General features: G+C 36.2%; 1 protein-coding gene across 2 annotated transcripts in view; it reads left to right on the forward strand.

Moving 5' to 3' along the window:
* Positions 1–14,272, forward strand: part of LOC148172750 (uncharacterized) — a 59,720-nt gene extending 45,448 nt beyond the window's left edge. For both annotated transcript variants that reach the window (XM_088038231.1, XM_088038232.1), the window contains exons 4-6: positions 8,016–8,109; positions 12,463–12,646; positions 13,399–14,272. In XM_088038231.1, the coding sequence (XP_087894357.1) occupies positions 8,016–8,109; positions 12,463–12,646; positions 13,399–13,566 (446 nt within the window). In that variant the 3' untranslated portion in view covers positions 13,567–14,272. The remainder of the gene's footprint in view (positions 1–8,015; positions 8,110–12,462; positions 12,647–13,398) is intronic.
* Positions 14,273–17,425: the final 3,153 nt, after the last annotated feature.

A 17,425-nucleotide genomic window follows, 5' to 3' on the forward strand; every position in this document is an offset into this window, starting at 1 on the left:
GAATGTCCAGTCCCTATTTAATATTAATTAATTCACTCAATTTTAACAATTGGAAGGAATTTTAGAGCTGTGCAAAATCACATGCATCGTTAACAACTCACTTGTGTGCATTTCCACTTGTCTTGATCATTTTGTGAGAACGTGTCAAGTAATGAATGCAAACTTTCATTGTAGTCTTGGGCCTAATCACAAGTGGCAATAAATTAAATTTATAAAAACTTAACACCTGCCATAGACTGCACTCCAGTTCTTAATCCCTTCCCTTATCTATATGAGTGTAATTGGAATTTTATCCGGAACTTAATTAATTTATAATAGGAGCACCGCCACTTTACATGATCTAGACCCAACATCGTAAATTTCGCAAATTGTTATCATAAATCACGATAATTATATAATGTCGAAAAAAAACTTTATGACACCCCTATGATCTCAAATTCAGCAATTTTAACACATTAATGCCCACATGGCACTGTTCCAAGTACAACAAGTTGCAAAATTGATAGGTCAAATTAAGCGAACAAAGAGTTTGAGTGGAAGACGCTTCACATGCAATAAAACGAAACCTTATCTCAGAAGTTGCAAGTGTTTGCACTATGAATCGTACACTTCGTTGCATTAAAATTGTTAGATATCAGTCGTCGATCAATAAGTTGAGACCAAAGTTGATTGTGACAAATCTACTAAGCGGGATCAAAGAACACAATTAATTGAAGAAATTGCTCGGGTCACGAGAAAACCATATGACAGTTGTGTAACAGATTTAATAAATTAAGTTTCTCTTAAAGGGGCGTAAGTTTTTAATAATTCCATGTGATTCACTGTGCAATCAACCCGCGTCCTTCTTTCCAATTTAAAACGTTGCACCATTGTAATCCTCTGACACGTTTTATCTCAAGGTGAAGCCTTAAATGTTAATTCGGTTTATAATGAAGCTATCAATGGGACATTTTCATGGCAACTTTTCGGCGATCTGGCTTTAGTCCATGACGAGTTATTTCCGTTCCGCATGCAGAATTCTAGTCTTAAATTAACAGCTCCGAGATTAATCTGGGGCTGGTTGCTTCACCTTGATCTTTGCAAAAACGTGAAGGGTTTCAATTTTTGTTTAATCTGTCGGCCGATCAATCCAAACATTTCAAACTCTTCAAAAGCGGGAATTGACGCATGATGTGTTTTATTTTGTGTTTATACTGGTCATCACCTTCTTTGAAGAACGTTAATAAAGTTCATAATATTTGTGCTGGGGTTTACGTAATACAGTAGATTGTTCTGATATGACCTTCACATTCCGCTTATCAATCAAGATTGAACCATACACTTTACGTTACTATACGACTTTGCAATCAAATCTGGCGTGGGAATCGTTGAAGGAAGACATTTTAACTGATCAAGAATTGTGTTTATTTTCGAATTTCGTTTCGTTGCGACAAATTGGCAAGCAACTCCGAAGTTTATTGTTCTTTTATTATAACATTATTTTCTGCAAACTGCACTCTAACAATCGGACATACAGCGTTGGCTTGGCAGTGACTGTTTCCTCGATGGCCTACATAATCTAAATCCGCCTACCATCAGCCATACAAGTCGTACATTATTCAAGTATGCAGGTGTGGAACAAGGAACAGCTACACGAGGGGCTAGGTCCTATCTGCAAAAATGTGAAGTTTTTATCGATTTGACGTCTTCTAGATGACATGCAGTAATAGTAATTTCTTCATGATAACCTCAAACCACGAGGTTTTACATCTTTTAGGAACATTTTTGGTATTATCAGAATTTCAAAACTGTTGTTTTGATCCCGCACCGGTAGTTAAACTGACGGAAAATAAAACGTTGTTTCATCATGTTTACATTCTGCCTGGACGAAAAACTCATCTCATTACGATCAACCAACGCAGTTTGAGGTTTTAAGACGCAAAAATCGTTTTCCGTTATGTACACAATATCCGTTAGTCACAAATTTTGTTTTACCGTGATTGAAAACTTTCGAATTTGCGACGTAATAGTTACCCAACCGTCACGTTTTTATTGTTTGTTCATCGAACCTATCAGCAACTCACATTTTTCTTCGATCTGTTAAAATCAACGAAATAACGATCCTTGAGGAAGCCGATATTTTCACCTGGTCAATCACACTGACTACCTGAAACTCAAGGTTGCATTTTTCGGATGGTGGGTCGTTGGAACACAAAGAACGGCTAGAAATGTGTTGTACCGAAAGGAGACGTACGCCAATGTTTAACCTATATAATCCAAAAAATACACAAGTTCGTTATCAGAAATTTAGCAGGTGTGAGAAAAAAAGAAAGGAGTGGCGTATTGCTTGCGAAATTGACATTTATTTTTTCGTTTAACACTGGACAAAACGAGAAATTCCGTTTTTAAGGAATGAGAAAAGTCAACAATTTGTTATAAAGTTTGAGTTTTCTCTTAAAATCTGGCGACTGGTTGGTCTGGGATTTTTGCCAGCTCCTAATCCGAGCAGTGGCGTATCTTTACCTTTCAGGTCATGTCTTGTTTTGAATAAACGGAATCGCTTATTGCTTTTTAAAACGGAAGTGAGGTCATAACCAACGAATTTATTAAGACTCGAAGTCTAGAGTCTAGACCTAAAGTGATAGGTTTATCAACCCCGATTTTAGGCAAAAGTCAAATAATTGCGTTATCGCCCTTATCTGCCTTGTCACCGAGATATTTATAATAAAACTGACGCCTTAAATCTAACTGATATCTAAATCTCTTTGAATTTCTCTCGCGATAAAATGTTAATTCTATTCAATGCTTTTATCGTATTATCATTTGACGCAATTTTTATAAAATGTTTTTCACGTGCATTTTCTGTGGTCCATTTCAAGGGTTTCCCGGTACTGATTTTCTTGAAAAAACGTAAAATGTCTGATGGATTATTTTCCTATAGTTTTAAATTAAACTGCAAATCTTTGAGTGAAAATTGGCGAGCAAACTCAGGTTGCGGTCCTCATGATCATCTGGATAAAACCAGTTCGAAATGATTTTCTTTCTCGTGATTACACATACATACAGACGAGAATAAATCTTCAAATATCTTTTTATTGGAAACCTAATTCATTTCATATGCCTTGAAACACTAATCTTGTCCAATTTTAGGACTTTAATGAGACATAAAATTGCAGCTCTGTTTTAACAACTTAGTAAATCAGTTGAAAAAACGAAATCAGTGTAAATTGCTAGCGACTCAGGGTCGGCTTGGCCCAAAATAACGGGTGTTTATTATATTAAATTACTTGTAGTTATTTAATGGAAGTTTGGAGGTCTGAAAATTTTTTGTTCCGTAACTTCTGTCGAAATTTTACGGAATGGTTACTTCTTGGTATGCTACAATTGGAGCAATTAATGAAATTCCAGGCCAAACACGTCTCCTGCCGTTTCTCGTTTTATAATTAGACATTGAGAAAAACATTACCAACATGTAAGGTTTTAAACAGATGCAAATAGAGAAGATATACAAATAAAAAATGACCCACTTCGACAACACATGCGGTTTAGAAATAGTCCGTTTTTGTGTTTACGTCGAATTTCAATTTGCCGAGTTTGTTTAAACTGCAAATTTTATTGGCGATGTGTGGAAAACTTTGACGCCAATGAGGAAACCGCGGATTATTAGCGCCAATTAGCGAATATTAGAATAGTCATCAATTAAGCGCCGGTTTATTCTGGAACAAACATCCGGAATTTGTTTAATTGACCTTATAAATATTTTCGTCGAGGAAGCTTTGAATTTTTAAAGACTAATAATTTTGGAACGAGAAAAACCGATCGATCACTCGAAATCTTAAATATTAAAGAAATCCGGGAATAGCAGTTTGGTTTAATTCGGATATAACCGCAGGAGATTTCCTGCGTTGTCGCAGGAGTGGTGATGTCATTTTCAAATTAATTAGCCTAATATCCTCGAGCTAGTCGTGCAGCATGCAAGCATTTAATTTTCGTCGAGGTCACAATTTGTATTTTTTCTTAAAGTTTGGAAACCACGTTTTACTGCGTTTCTGACCTTAAAATTTTCTCAATAATGAACTGGGGATTTCTTATGTAACAGTATTTATTTAAACATTAGTGCTTTAGAAGTATGACGATTCCCGGAACAGTGTAAAAAGTGCTGTTTTCCAGCAGTAAACACATTTTGAATGTCAATCAAATTCATGACCGTGATACACGTGAAGAAGCGTCCTTTGAATCTATTTCAGGTGATTTTAATCCATTAATTACTCTCCAGAGATGGAAAAGCGCGTGGAAATACAAGTCGACGTCACTTTCGAGCCTTGATTACAGACTCTAATACTTCTAATTAATACACTTTAATTTTAATTGAGGGATAATTGCGTGGTTTACGTCGATGTTTTGACGTGCAGATTTCACCATTTATGGAATCGACGTCATCGCAAATTGAGAAAAATCTCTGTGTATTTCCATGGTATTTTTAGAGATTTTGGACTAAATTAAATTCGTTTGATTTATGTTATGTAATATTAGTTTCTTATCGTTCTGTATTCTGTATCGCAATTTTCGTGTTTGTGGGTACTAAATAAACACAATCGATAGCTTCTCAAATTTACTATAGATAAAACACTTCATACGTTCGGACCATATGCTTTTTACTATAAATAGAACAGTTCTCTAATTATTCTACCATATGCAGAGAGTATCGTTGCGGAACCTCAAAAACAAAAATACAAGTTAAGATTAAAAGCCGTACTTGAGAAACTCGAATTCTATTAAATACTAATTATGAGCTGTTTTTATAACGTGGGAATTGGACGATAAAAAAATTGATTTTAAATGTCTTCAGTTGAAAGTAGGTAGTAGGTATGTAGTCGGGAAGTGCACTTTTATCATTGAAATCTTTACAATCGGTAAGTGAGGATATCTCGTGCTCATTGCTCATTTTTGGTTTTCCAAACACACGTGGAGTTTTGATAAAAAATATTTATGATTGGGTAGATAAATTTTTATATATTGGACCTGTATTTCATGGGAAATTTGATATGACGTTTTATTTATTTGGGTTTGATGTTTGATTAATACAACTAGTCAGTACCAACTGTAGTAATTTTAAAATGGGTTATTTTTGATAAAAGGGTAAAAATAGAACTCTTTGATTGATTGATTTCCGATCACCTGCTTTCTGAGTAAAAATAACATTTTTAATCAGTAGAAAAATCAGAAACTTAATTTTAAGCGAAAAATTATTGCAACTAGCACGTATTATTTATTGTCATAATGACTCATTGAGTCAACACACTTCGGTGATTTTTGATGTGTATTATTTCTGCTGTATTTTCAATATATGTAAGTGAAATTAGAAACACTGGTGGGGAAATTTATTTATATCTAAAACAAATAATTACGTCTCTAAAAAAACATTTATGATTCCCTGGAGAGTTTTTTTTAGAAATTGTTTATTTTGACTCAGGGAAGGATTGAAAGGTATAAATCAGACTATTTTACCTATAAATAATTATGCAATTAGGTTAGTACATCCATCACATGAATGTAGATGGTGGCAACTTAATTAAGTAGCTTTGTTAGAATATAAAATTGATGTACTTTTAGTAAAGACCAAAGGTAATGATAGTAATTATTACTTTAATTATAGAGAATGGTATAACTGTTTTTGCCGATAAAGTAAAATGTTTCCGTTTTCGCGACAACTCCTAAAGACTTCGATGGCCACATGTTTCCGTCTGCTTCCCAACTTCTCTTACTCAAACAAAGCGACATCCTGTCCCCTTTTTCTGATCAGTGGTTTTCCGAACAGATAGCCTTCGTAGCTTTGTGAGAGTGACGAGATAACAACTTTTTGATAACTCACGAAATTCCAGGAACCCGATTTTCACGGCCGCGGTAGAAATGAATTTAAAACCTTATCATTACTCATCTACTGCAGTGGCGCAACAGTTCTCCAAATCTATTAGCACAATTGTTTAAGTTAGTGAACCGTAAATTAGCAAGTGGGAGAAAATTAGAAATGCTAGCACTAGATACGGAAGTGTCTGTGTAAAACAAAGCTTTTGTCTGTCTAGGAAACCGTAATCTGAGATTCAGATAATGAATGAAGAAATAAATGAATCATTGTTTCTGGTTTAGGCGAACGCCCACATCTGTGATTTTATACTGCACTTCACCTATCAATCGTGCATGCTTTTTAAAATTTTACGAAGCGTGAAATAATGGAATTTGGAAGACATACAGAAATCACGAGGGTTTGATAAACGAAATTTGCAGTCACTAAACCGGTGAAATTATATAATACCAATTGGTAATGAATCATGTGCTCCACATAAATGACTCACACCGTTTGTTATTCAACGGAATTATTTATCCGTTCTACTTTATTGAAAATCAAATTATTCCTGCTCTATTTATTCCACGACCGGTCAAGTCAACCTTTAAGTGCAGAAGGACCCATCATCCTCGATAAACGTGATTACACTCAATATCACCTACATCCAATTCCCATTATTGAGTTAATTAACGTGACGCGCTTTTAATGAAGAGCTTTCCAAGCTCGCTCGTCGCTATGCTGCACCCTATCCATGTGCTCTTCACGTGTCTTCCTACATTTTATTCTTGCACACAAATCGGTCGTAAAACGAAAATAAAAGTTCTTTTGGTGATTCGATAGGTCAGGTTTCGAACCTTGACAAATTAGAAGAGTGTCAATGTTGGAATAATTATACGGCACCCACGAGATTTTTATGGAGGCCAAAAATAAAAATCAGTGGAATTTGTCTTGTGAACTTCTACGGTCAACTGGTAAAGATGCTAAGTAAAATTATTCAATTTTTAAACTCCATGTCGAAACCGAAGTGCTAAAATTTGCAACAGTCTGCGTGCGTCAGTTGTGTGCTAACCCAAATCTACTTTAGCAACATCGCAATGTGTTGTCCTGGAAATATAATTTCCGATCTAATTTTGTTCATCGGATCTCGAAATACATTTTTATTTAAGTCATGGTGGACAGCCCTTGATTGATAGTGATGTTTATATTCAGTCAGTAACACTGCACTTTAATAGAAATAAAAGTGCACGTATAGATACGGAACCATCGCTGTTTCTTGTCTTTACCAACGAGGTTGGTGTTCACACTGCAAAGAAGGCCGAAAATGTTTAATGAGAGAAACGGAAGTGTTTTAGAGGCTATATTTAAATGATCCTTGACTTAGTGACATTACATTCAGATTTTTATTGTGTTATCTTTATTACTACTGTTACTTGGCTTGATATAGAAAATTGTTGCTACGACGACGATCGTCATAACACAAGTTCAATGTCGTTCGGATCGATACGAAAATTATTTATTGGAGAAAACGACTGTGATGGATAAGAAGTTTTGCCAATAACTGTTTCTATAGGTCTTGTTTGTGGGTCACCTTTTGTTATATTGCTTGACAGTGACGCAACTATATATTATGCACCGATATTTGGTACCGTTTGACCTATAAAACTACCCACATAAATGTATTGTTGATAGTGAGATGGCAGAAAATTAAATTCGATTTCAAGCCTTAGAAGTATTTTCGTTCAAAATTGGATGAGGTGGATGTCAAGTTGTGTACTGTTAGGTCTTTGTTTAGATATCTGGAAATAGAAACAGGACTAATTTTAACACAGTTTAGCCAATTTTAAATAAATAAGTCCAGTTAAATGTAGCTACTTTTGATTTTATTTCAAACTGTTTTCTTAAACTCTTCTTAAAGATATTTGACACATAAAACCAACGCTCTTTTTTATAACTTTAGGCTGGATTTTGTGAAACTGCTCACATCATAGGTAATTGTTTATAAAGGTTTTAAACCCATAAAAGTATCAGCAGTTCAACTGCCTAATAAAACAGATGTGAGCAAATTTTAGACTAATAAGTTGTTCTATTTATTTCGTGAAGCTGAATAAAAAACGGATTTATGACTGCATAAATATATTAATTAGTCTGCCTGCCATTCCCGAGAACTCATATGATTTTTTTTTTATTTCAGATGCTCCGAATGACAGTTTGTACATGATCGGGGGAGTATGCGTCGCCATGTTTATGGTCGGCGTCATCATCGTACTCCTGGCTGTCACGATTAGGTGAGTTTTAAGACCAGCAGTGTTTTGAGGCCACATGGAAGACATTTTTCCGAGGGGAATGACTTTGGTAGCACTGAACTCTTTATGATCCTCGTCATTTTTTGTCTACAGATTCTAACCGAATTGGTAATAACTTTTTCATCACCGATGAATCAGGGCGATTAGCGGCGCTAATTGTGGAGGGCAGTGTGAAATTTTTCTTCGACTATCTTATCTAACCATTCTGTGTTCTCACTCTTCGTCCTTTCGCGTTTGCAATTATTATTTTCCAGCTCGAACTGGTTTGCTATGTAATCATGCTGCAATCAAATCTGAAGGTAAAGAGTTTCATTGTTCCCAACGACCAAATCCAAATTTCTAATCAGAATCTTCGAAATCCAATTTAAAGATTAGTTCGGTAGACTTACCTTGATGACTGTCCTTTATGTAAATGGTACCGCTGCGGGCTTTAACTTGGTGTAATTCCTCGACTTTTTTCGCATGAAATCATACGCTTTTCACGTGTCAGCGTTCCGCTCTTTTCAATAACGAAGTGGAACTTAAAAGTGAAAAGTTTATTGTTTATGAATTCGCATGTCGTTAACAACTTAGAAATTGCAGCGTCGAAAGCCACGGCTTATGTAAAACTTTCTCGCGCACTAATTATTTTGGTATTGAAGCCGAAATTGAATTTTTCTAGCTTGGTTTAATTAATACCAGTCTGCATATGTCTTTGACAATTAATGACGTCAAGTGACATCCGCTTGAAATGAGTTCATCATTACTCAGTTCGTTTATGACTCTTCCTGCAGCTGGAATTTTTTTTCCCTGGAGTGTGCAGTTTGATATTAAAGGAAAATATTTGTTATGAGTGGGTGAGTGCATGTAAAGTTTCCACGGAAACTGCCTTCATTATTATTTTGATACCGAGGCAATATTTTTATTTCGATCGTAAAAAAAATCCTCGACGGAATATTTGAAATGTGGGCAATGGCTAATCTAACTTTAATCGACAGCAAGTGAATTGTTGACACCATTCAACTTATATAACGTTTGCGTTTTCTTAATTATTACAATCACGTTTAACTGACGGGACCAGTAATTATAGTTACCTTATAATAATTTTTCTCATGAGTTAAAACCTTGCTAAAATGTGGTGCAAGATGTATTGTTCGTAAAGATTTACAACAAACGTAAACACACAAGTTTTTCCACATGTGTATATAGATGAGTGTCACCTTTGATATAAATCAGTGTGCTGGCGGATTCAAACTTTCGAGCATCTATTGTGAGTGAAGTGAACCTCCGAAGTCTACGCGCGTAGATATCAGCGATGGTTTTCTCCGAGATTGATTTTATTGTTATTTTTGAGCAGTGAGTTTTTCTAGTTTCCTTAGGGTAGTTTTTGCACTGATCGCTGACATCTTTATCGGGAAGTTTTGTACAATGAAAGTGGCAAGTTTTAGCTTCTTAGGGAAATTCTGAAAGGGTAGTGTTTGAAACATATTCAACGTTTTTCTGGTTTACCTGATTTTTAACATGTGGCAATGTGAATCACAGTTGTTATCATTATTCTAGAACGCAAAATTTTAGGAAAAACAAGGCGGACGTTGTTAAATTTTGCGTGGAACCGCTCCTATTGTTACGACGTCAAAACTGTCATTTTTATTTTCATAAGAATTATCTATAGGTTTAGCAAGGATTTAACTTTTCACGGTTTTTCCAATTATTCGTTCCCTAACACCGGATTGTTATGGTTTTTATCTAATCACCTGACACACCTCATATTAGTTAGATAACAATAAATAATGCAACTTTTTTATTGGTAAACTGATAAGTGCGGAATACACAATGATACCAGAAGAAGGAGATTTATTAGAAAATTCAAAAGCTGCCACAATCCATGGAGGATTTATAGCAACCCGCCAATGACGTCCGCATTAATTATTTTCGTGTTCCTACCGCGAACTGTTTGTTTGGGTTAGTTGTTTTGTATTTTTGAAAATTTGCGAACACATGTTCCAAAACAGATCTTGTTAATGTTCATTACTAGAAGCGTGCGTCAAATCAGCCAGGAAAGGTAAACACAATCTCTGTAAATACATTTTGGAAAACGTAGCGAGTCAAGGTGAGAAAATCGTGAATAGTATTCAATTTTATTTCGAAATTCCTGGCTCTCTATCGGAATGTAGAGTATTTGGCGTCGACGGCAGACGCCTAAAAAGCTGTTTTGTTTTTGTATATGTCGTACTACTTGTTATATAAAGCTGGACGCTAAAATTACGACGTTATTTCTGCACGTTGCAATGTCACTTTGGTGGGTGTTTCAGTTCATTTGTTCCATTTATTGAATAAATTCGTATGAGAAATTATATGTTTGTTTTTAGATTTTGTCAAAATTACGCGTGGAGACAACCTTTCAAAATATACTTTCAATGTAATTTTAATTTTAGAAAGTACATGATTGAGAGCAGTCAAACCCGTTCTGTCACCCTTGTGACTGCAGAAAAAACAGTGTCATTTCTCATTTTTTCTGAACTTTCTCCCACGTTTCAATAACGCCGTATTTTGGTACTGAAAATACTGCTTGGTTCTGTAAATAGAATGCTACGTGTTTACGTTGACTTGTTTAAAACTTTTTTATGGGCAAATCAAACTGACGCATGATCGTTTCAGAAAACTGATAAACGTGTGCTGTAATAGTTTTAAGATCACGGTTGAAGAAAAGTAGGTTCTTCCAGACCAGGCCAGGGATTTTGTAACATTTGAACGACCTCCAAACAGGAAAATCCGAATTGCCAACAATATTGGTTTATTTCGCGAGCTGATGCAAACCAACAAGTTGTAATCGATTGAATAATTCCGGTCTGTTGACACAAATACGAGAGTATTCTTTGAAAAACTGTAGATTTTGAATTACTGGAGCGGTGGACAAAATCGGACTTGGGTTCAGATTAAATTTCAAACTTAATCGACGCACTTTTATCACAATAGAAATTTTATTACATTTTTAGCCGGAATTAAACTCAAACAATTGAATTAATGGCAAAACAACAATAAAAAGAATCAAGATAAATTTTCAATGTTTGAAGTATTCCGCTTTATTGTACACTTTTTTTTTGTAAATATTATAGTTGAATTTCGATTGATTTTTGCCGTATAAAATAAATCAATAATATTGTTGGTTTTCCTGAACGTTGTAAACAAGTTTTTCCCCAATCGTAATCACATTAAACACATGTTTTGCGCTTCAGAAATTCTTTTTCATTTCATAGTTTATTCGATAAAGTAAATTACTTGCGTTTGTTTGTCAGGTATAGGTTCTATGCAGGTTTTATAGATCAATTTGTCTAATTTAATTATATTGTTTCCAGTTATATTTATCTTACCAAAACACCTATTTTTGTGGGGAAAGACTTACCGAAAAAACAGAGTGAATCATTTTGTTTGTTAATTTAAAAAAAAAATTGAACGGTAATTTGACGGGACGTGCTTTGTTAACGACGTTACGTCCAGTGGCGCCTCGTAATTCTTTACGTGTATAGAAAACTGACACAATTTTGATCATTAATTTTGCATCGAAGAATCTAATTATAAACGAGCCACCTGGCAATCTGGATCGATATGTATTCTACAATATTAAAGTTGTAAACGCAAATAATACAGCTTATCCTAAGTATATAATAAGTAGATCAATAATAAGAGTTTAACACCTCAACTTTCTCGTGGCTATTAGTCATAGAATGAGTCTCTTTTACTACCGAATTACAAATTTCTCAAAAGAAGTTTAGTCAATAATAATTGTGAAAGATTCGATCTCGGTGTCGCAAACTTGGATTTTCTATTTGTTTTGGTGATTTGTATCGATTGTGGTGTTTCAAATCCACTATTGTTTTTCTTCCTCTAATTTGGTTCGTTGGTCTTTCCTGCTGTCGTATTTCCCAACCGCGGTATTTCCGCGCTAGCAGGAATCCCTTCTTATCCATGCGGCTCTCAGCTGTTGCAAGAACGGTGACGTCGGGCTAGACGTACGTTAGGTTCCCCGTCCCTCGTAGTAGCAACGCCTTCTGGTGGCCTCCGTGCCAACGTCACTCCCTCCATATAAAAAGCCTGCGCAGCCATCCAACCGCCTCAGACTCTATTCAAAAGTCTGTAGAAAGAGGTTGTTTAGCTTGCAAACAGCTAGGCCCTCAAGTTCGATCACAAATCTAGTCATCTTTCTTCGTGTTGTGCTACCAAAGGATTTCTTCAGTGTGATCAGTGATCAGTGCAAGTGCGCTCTGAAAGCATCAAAATAGCTATCTTTAGTTTTTTAAATCGGAATAAGATGGTGGGCAGCAACGGCACTATGATTGCAATTCGTCTTGTCCGCAGCAAGTTGAGAAAGCGTGAGGAGCACAGTAACAGCGTGCATCCAGCAGACGTGGTGCTGCATCAAACTGCTCCTGCAGCGACTGCACCGCCTCCGCTGCAGCCTGACCCGCTAGCCTACCGTGGACAGTTCCTCTGGCAGTATCCCCCGCCTGCACCGCAACAGTACTTGTACAACAATGACCAGGTAGGTGTCCGGTACCATAACGGAAAATCATCCAGAAACGAGGTTACCCATCACCGAAAGTTTACATCTTTTATGCTAATTTACCATCCAAGGCAGAATTTGGCAGTGCTGCCTTTCATTTATCGAGGTTTTGACGTAACTTTTTGAAAGTAGCATTGAAGAGAGAAAGCGCGAGGTCTGGGGTTGGCGGTTTCAAAAGAACCCATTATGAACCAGATAAAAATAGACGCGACGACCGATGGTAGGCGAACGAACCTTTTTCCATCTCTTTCGGTGGGACAAAGAAGCGGCAACCTGTAGACCGAGGCTAAAGCCGCAAGCTGACGCCCGGAACGACCGGATAGAGAAGTCCCAAAGGTCAAAAATTCAAACTGTAAAGGGAACGAATAGTTGAACGAACTTCACCGCGAAATTTCATTGAAAACTCTTCAAGCGAAGTAGATGCAATTTCCCGGCTTCTCATTTCGGCACATACTTTCATGTTTCGTTAAGAGAATGTAAAGACGCGTTAGTCCTTCGAATAGACAAAGAAATCGCAGCCGCAAAAACCTTCGGACAAAAACTGGTCCTTTGACCCTCGCCGAAGAACTCGCCTTTTTATTTGTAAAAATTCTAAAGTTTACCTTTGGCAAGTTCGTTGACTCGTTTTATCGATTTCGAGGTCCCCTAAACACGTGCCGTACTGTCTTACAAAGCCAAATTCAACATTCTCCCCTCGTCTAGACATTTCTAACAGATGTTCTTCTTTTCAGGATAATCTTGTGCAGAACCTTCCCACGGAGCGGCCGGGATTCGTTCGAGGCTTCCGCAAAAATTTGGGCGGTCGCTGGCGACGTCTCGTTAAAAGGAAACCGCCGACAGAAGTCTACACCATTCCAGCCGAATTGAAGCCCCAACTCAAACAGATCTATGTTTACTGATAGTCTTGAAGACTTCTTCCTGCGGCGCTGAGCCGCGTCGGCCTTCCTTAATGAGACTGATTAATATTAAAAGTTAATGGATCTTCACTCCAATTTTGACAATGGAGCTTAGGTGTAGTTCTTAGTCGCTGTAAATAAATGTTAGGTTTAGTCATATTTCGCAGACTAAATTCAGAACGGACTTTGTGATTTTAAAGCTATAACTGCACGGTGTCGAGTCTCCGATTTGTCCGGAGGCGGCGTGCTGATATTTTTTATTTAGGAAATTTGTCAATGCGCTTCTCTAGATAAATTTACATTAATTCGTAGCGATTTTTAAACGGCATCATTTGTGACTCATATTGAGTTCAGGCGTTCTTGAATGTTGTGATTTTTTAGTATTTTATCAGAATACACATTCATGAATCTCCAGGTTCTTTTTTTGCTATCGGTCAATCTTTGCTCTGTATGAATTATGTAGCCTTTCATAGGGGGCCTGTGGTCACCTCGGACTAGTCAGTTACGCTAATAATTGTAATCAGACGTTAAAATGTTTTCAGTAAATTATTTTCAGTATTATAATTAATTTATTATGATATTTATGATAGCACAAATGATTCAAATTGAAGGATAGCAAATGGAAATTAGTTACCTACATATCAGGCCAATATTCATGTAAATAAAGCAATAACATAAAATACTATCAAATAAATTGTTACTTTTTGAATACCGCCTCTTATTTCCTTTTAATTAATTATTATTACAATGACTGGCGGAATGGCCAGTCTAAGATGGTTTATTTAATAATGATAAACAGAATAATTCAAAAATGTTGGAAAACAAGTTATAAGTATTAATAGTTTATATTATTTGCATTAATTGAATCTGCAGTTAGATTTGTTTTCTAAAAATAAAAAAATAAAGTCATTGGAGAACAGGTCTTTTTCTCACACCTTTATTTCTTTCTTATTGATTTTTTAAATTTTTGGCTTCAACGCCAATTAATTTTCATCGCTAAGAAAATTCAAACTGTACCATACCTTACATAGAATCCTGCTGAATCTGTGGTGGCGGCATCTGGTGGCTAGTAGCTGACTAGATTGATAACTGTATATGTACGCAGATAAAAAATTTACAGATTACGATTTGATTTTGAAAAATTTCTTTTGGAAAAAAATGGACTAAACATAAGAAGAAAGCTGCATGTTTGTAATTTATTGATATTCACCTAGATGACACTAAAAATTGAAATAAATAGATCACGTGTATGTATAATTAGAGACTAATTATTAGGCGAGTATTTTTTTTACTTAATTATAGTATCATTGACAGAAATCTTTTTCAGTACAGTAAGTAAAAACAATATTTATTGCCATTAATTTCTGCTTGTTTTTCTTTCAGTGCGATCTGGATCACAGGAATTCTAGTTCATTTCAAGTAAAGTGCGTCGCTGCAAATTGTATCAGTCTCGTTGATGATGATATCACGCAAATTTGATTCCAAGTTACCCCGTCGCTTTTTTATGATATTGAAAAGTTGCTCCGTCACGTTTTTTCTTCCATTTTTTCATTCTTGTCAGATACTAAAAATTAATAATAAATTAAAACTCGTTTCTGTGTGTTCCGCAATTCCTGCCACGTATAAAATCCCCGTAAAAAATCTCAGTTCGCTAGCATTTTCTATGATTTTTCATTCTCCCTGACATTTCATCTCTCCCTTTTTCAGCCAAAGTCGCACCGGAACCGATCCGTTTGTTCAAAAATTTCACATGATTAAGATCGGCACATCCTCTGAAGACAGCTCGACAGACGGAATACCGTTGATGGAGCATCTTCGAAATTTTCGGAACAAGATTTATGTTTACTTTGCTATGATGTTGACAGCAGTTCACTCTCACAGTTTCGGTAATTGTGACGAAATGGGAAGAGACTGTGATAAATGTCAGCATTATTTCAATGCGAAGCGGCGGATTTAAGGGTTTGCCTCGTTTTAATTTCGATGAAATTGAATCGGAATGCGCTCTCACCGTTTGATATGTTTCCTATTTTCGTAAATAATTGATTGTCCGAAAAAAGGGGAGGAAAAAATTGGATTTGAATACTGAAGACTTTTGACGAAGATGAGTCGTTCATTGTTTTGAGTGCATGTGTGTTTATTATTATTTACTTACGGATTGTGGGTGCAGTCGAGGAAATGGGACAACGGAAGGGTTCTGTCAGAGGTGGACGTAAATTTAGTGGCCATTTGTCTTTGTGATATACGGTTTCTCGTAACCATCTGGTCGCTTGGATCGCTATTATCTAATTCATGTTTTACACCTTTGTTCCCCAATCTTTTGTCAGGTAGAGTTATTCACATTTTATCCGAACGGAATTAATTACGTCCACACAAAATTTAAACACCATTTATCACCACAGTTCACGTCCTGAAATGCTGTTGTTTTTTTACATTTACATCCAACACTGAAACAGTGATTTTACTATAATCCAAAACGTTTATAAACCTGTCAAGCAAAAAATATTGAATTTTTTTAGTCCGATCGTTCGGGTGTCATGTAAAATTCAGGCAATTATCTGAAAATTGTGCTACAAAAAAACAACAATTTTTCGGAAAAATAGAATGAAATTGTATTTTCGTTCATGACAGCAGTTTTACTTCCAGCATAAATAAATATTTAGTTAAATCGGTTTCAACTCAAGGAAAAAACCTCCGCGCTAACCTGGAAAGTGTCTTTCTAAAATTCTTGAAAGAAATGTTATCGAAAACGGTAGAATTTCCTTTTGGACTGATTGATTTCCACTTATCTCAGTAACTGCAAGTAATGTGATCGCTATTTAGTAGGCAGTTTAGTTCAGGTTCGGTTCGACTCGTCTCCTTGCTATAAAACAGCCCTTTCGAATAAAAACCCGGTCCCGATATATGAAAGCTCTACATTTCTGCAAGAGGCCCACATTTGAGGTGGCGTTTCGAATCCGAATGACGCGGATTATACATCAGTCGTCTTTTATTCTCTTTGAGTCGAATTTGGATCGCGTCGACTGATAAGAAGGACACTTACAAGCGCTGATGTCATGTTCGTGCAAGAAATCAACCGTCGCGCTTAATTTCAAAGCAAACAAAATGGTAGCACTGACTCCATAATCCCGAAGTTCTTCTACGGTTTCTGATCACGTCCGAATAGTAAAGGCAAGTTCAGGTGAAAAATAAAATATGACAGACGAGAGAAAAGTTCTGCAAAGTGCTTAAACAACATTTGCGAGAGGGAATAAGGGAAGGTTCAAGCCACGTCTCCCGAGGATGCGACAGGGCACAGCTTTTATTACTGGCATTAAACTGGACGGATACTTGGTCGGAGTTAGGAGCTTTATTCACCGGCATGTGATGTATGTGCGTCATAAAACGGACTAATAACCCTTTCTGCCACGCATTTCACATACTAATTTTTAATTACGGGACATACATTACCTTGAAGAAGTCAGGAAGTACTCAGGTTGCGGCAAAATATACAGGGTTCTCTCAAAAACTGCCTGAACATGATCATAGAATAGTTGAGAATTGGGTTTGTAGAAAACAATCCACAATTAGACGAGCACTTATATTTAATCGGTATAGTGTAGTGTTCAAGCCTCCTCTCTGTGGAAAATTCGCACACTGAGACGTCTCAATTAGACGCTCTTCTCTGGAGGAACTTTATATTAAATTACAACGAATAGTCAACACTTGTAAGGCGTGCGAGGAATTTAATAAAGTTTCAAAAATATGTTCAAAGTTGAATTGGAACGGTGCACGATATTCCATTTCTGATAACGCCGATTTTATGGCCGCTATTTTGGAAGCTGCCGTTGTCAAATGTTCCATAAATATATATTTTCTCCAAAAA

Source organism: Gnatocerus cornutus, chromosome 6, assembly GCF_029298725.1.
Source record: "Gnatocerus cornutus isolate USDA-ARS CGAHR chromosome 6, icGnaCorn1.1, whole genome shotgun sequence".
Lineage (NCBI taxonomy): Eukaryota > Metazoa > Arthropoda > Insecta > Coleoptera > Tenebrionidae > Gnatocerus > Gnatocerus cornutus.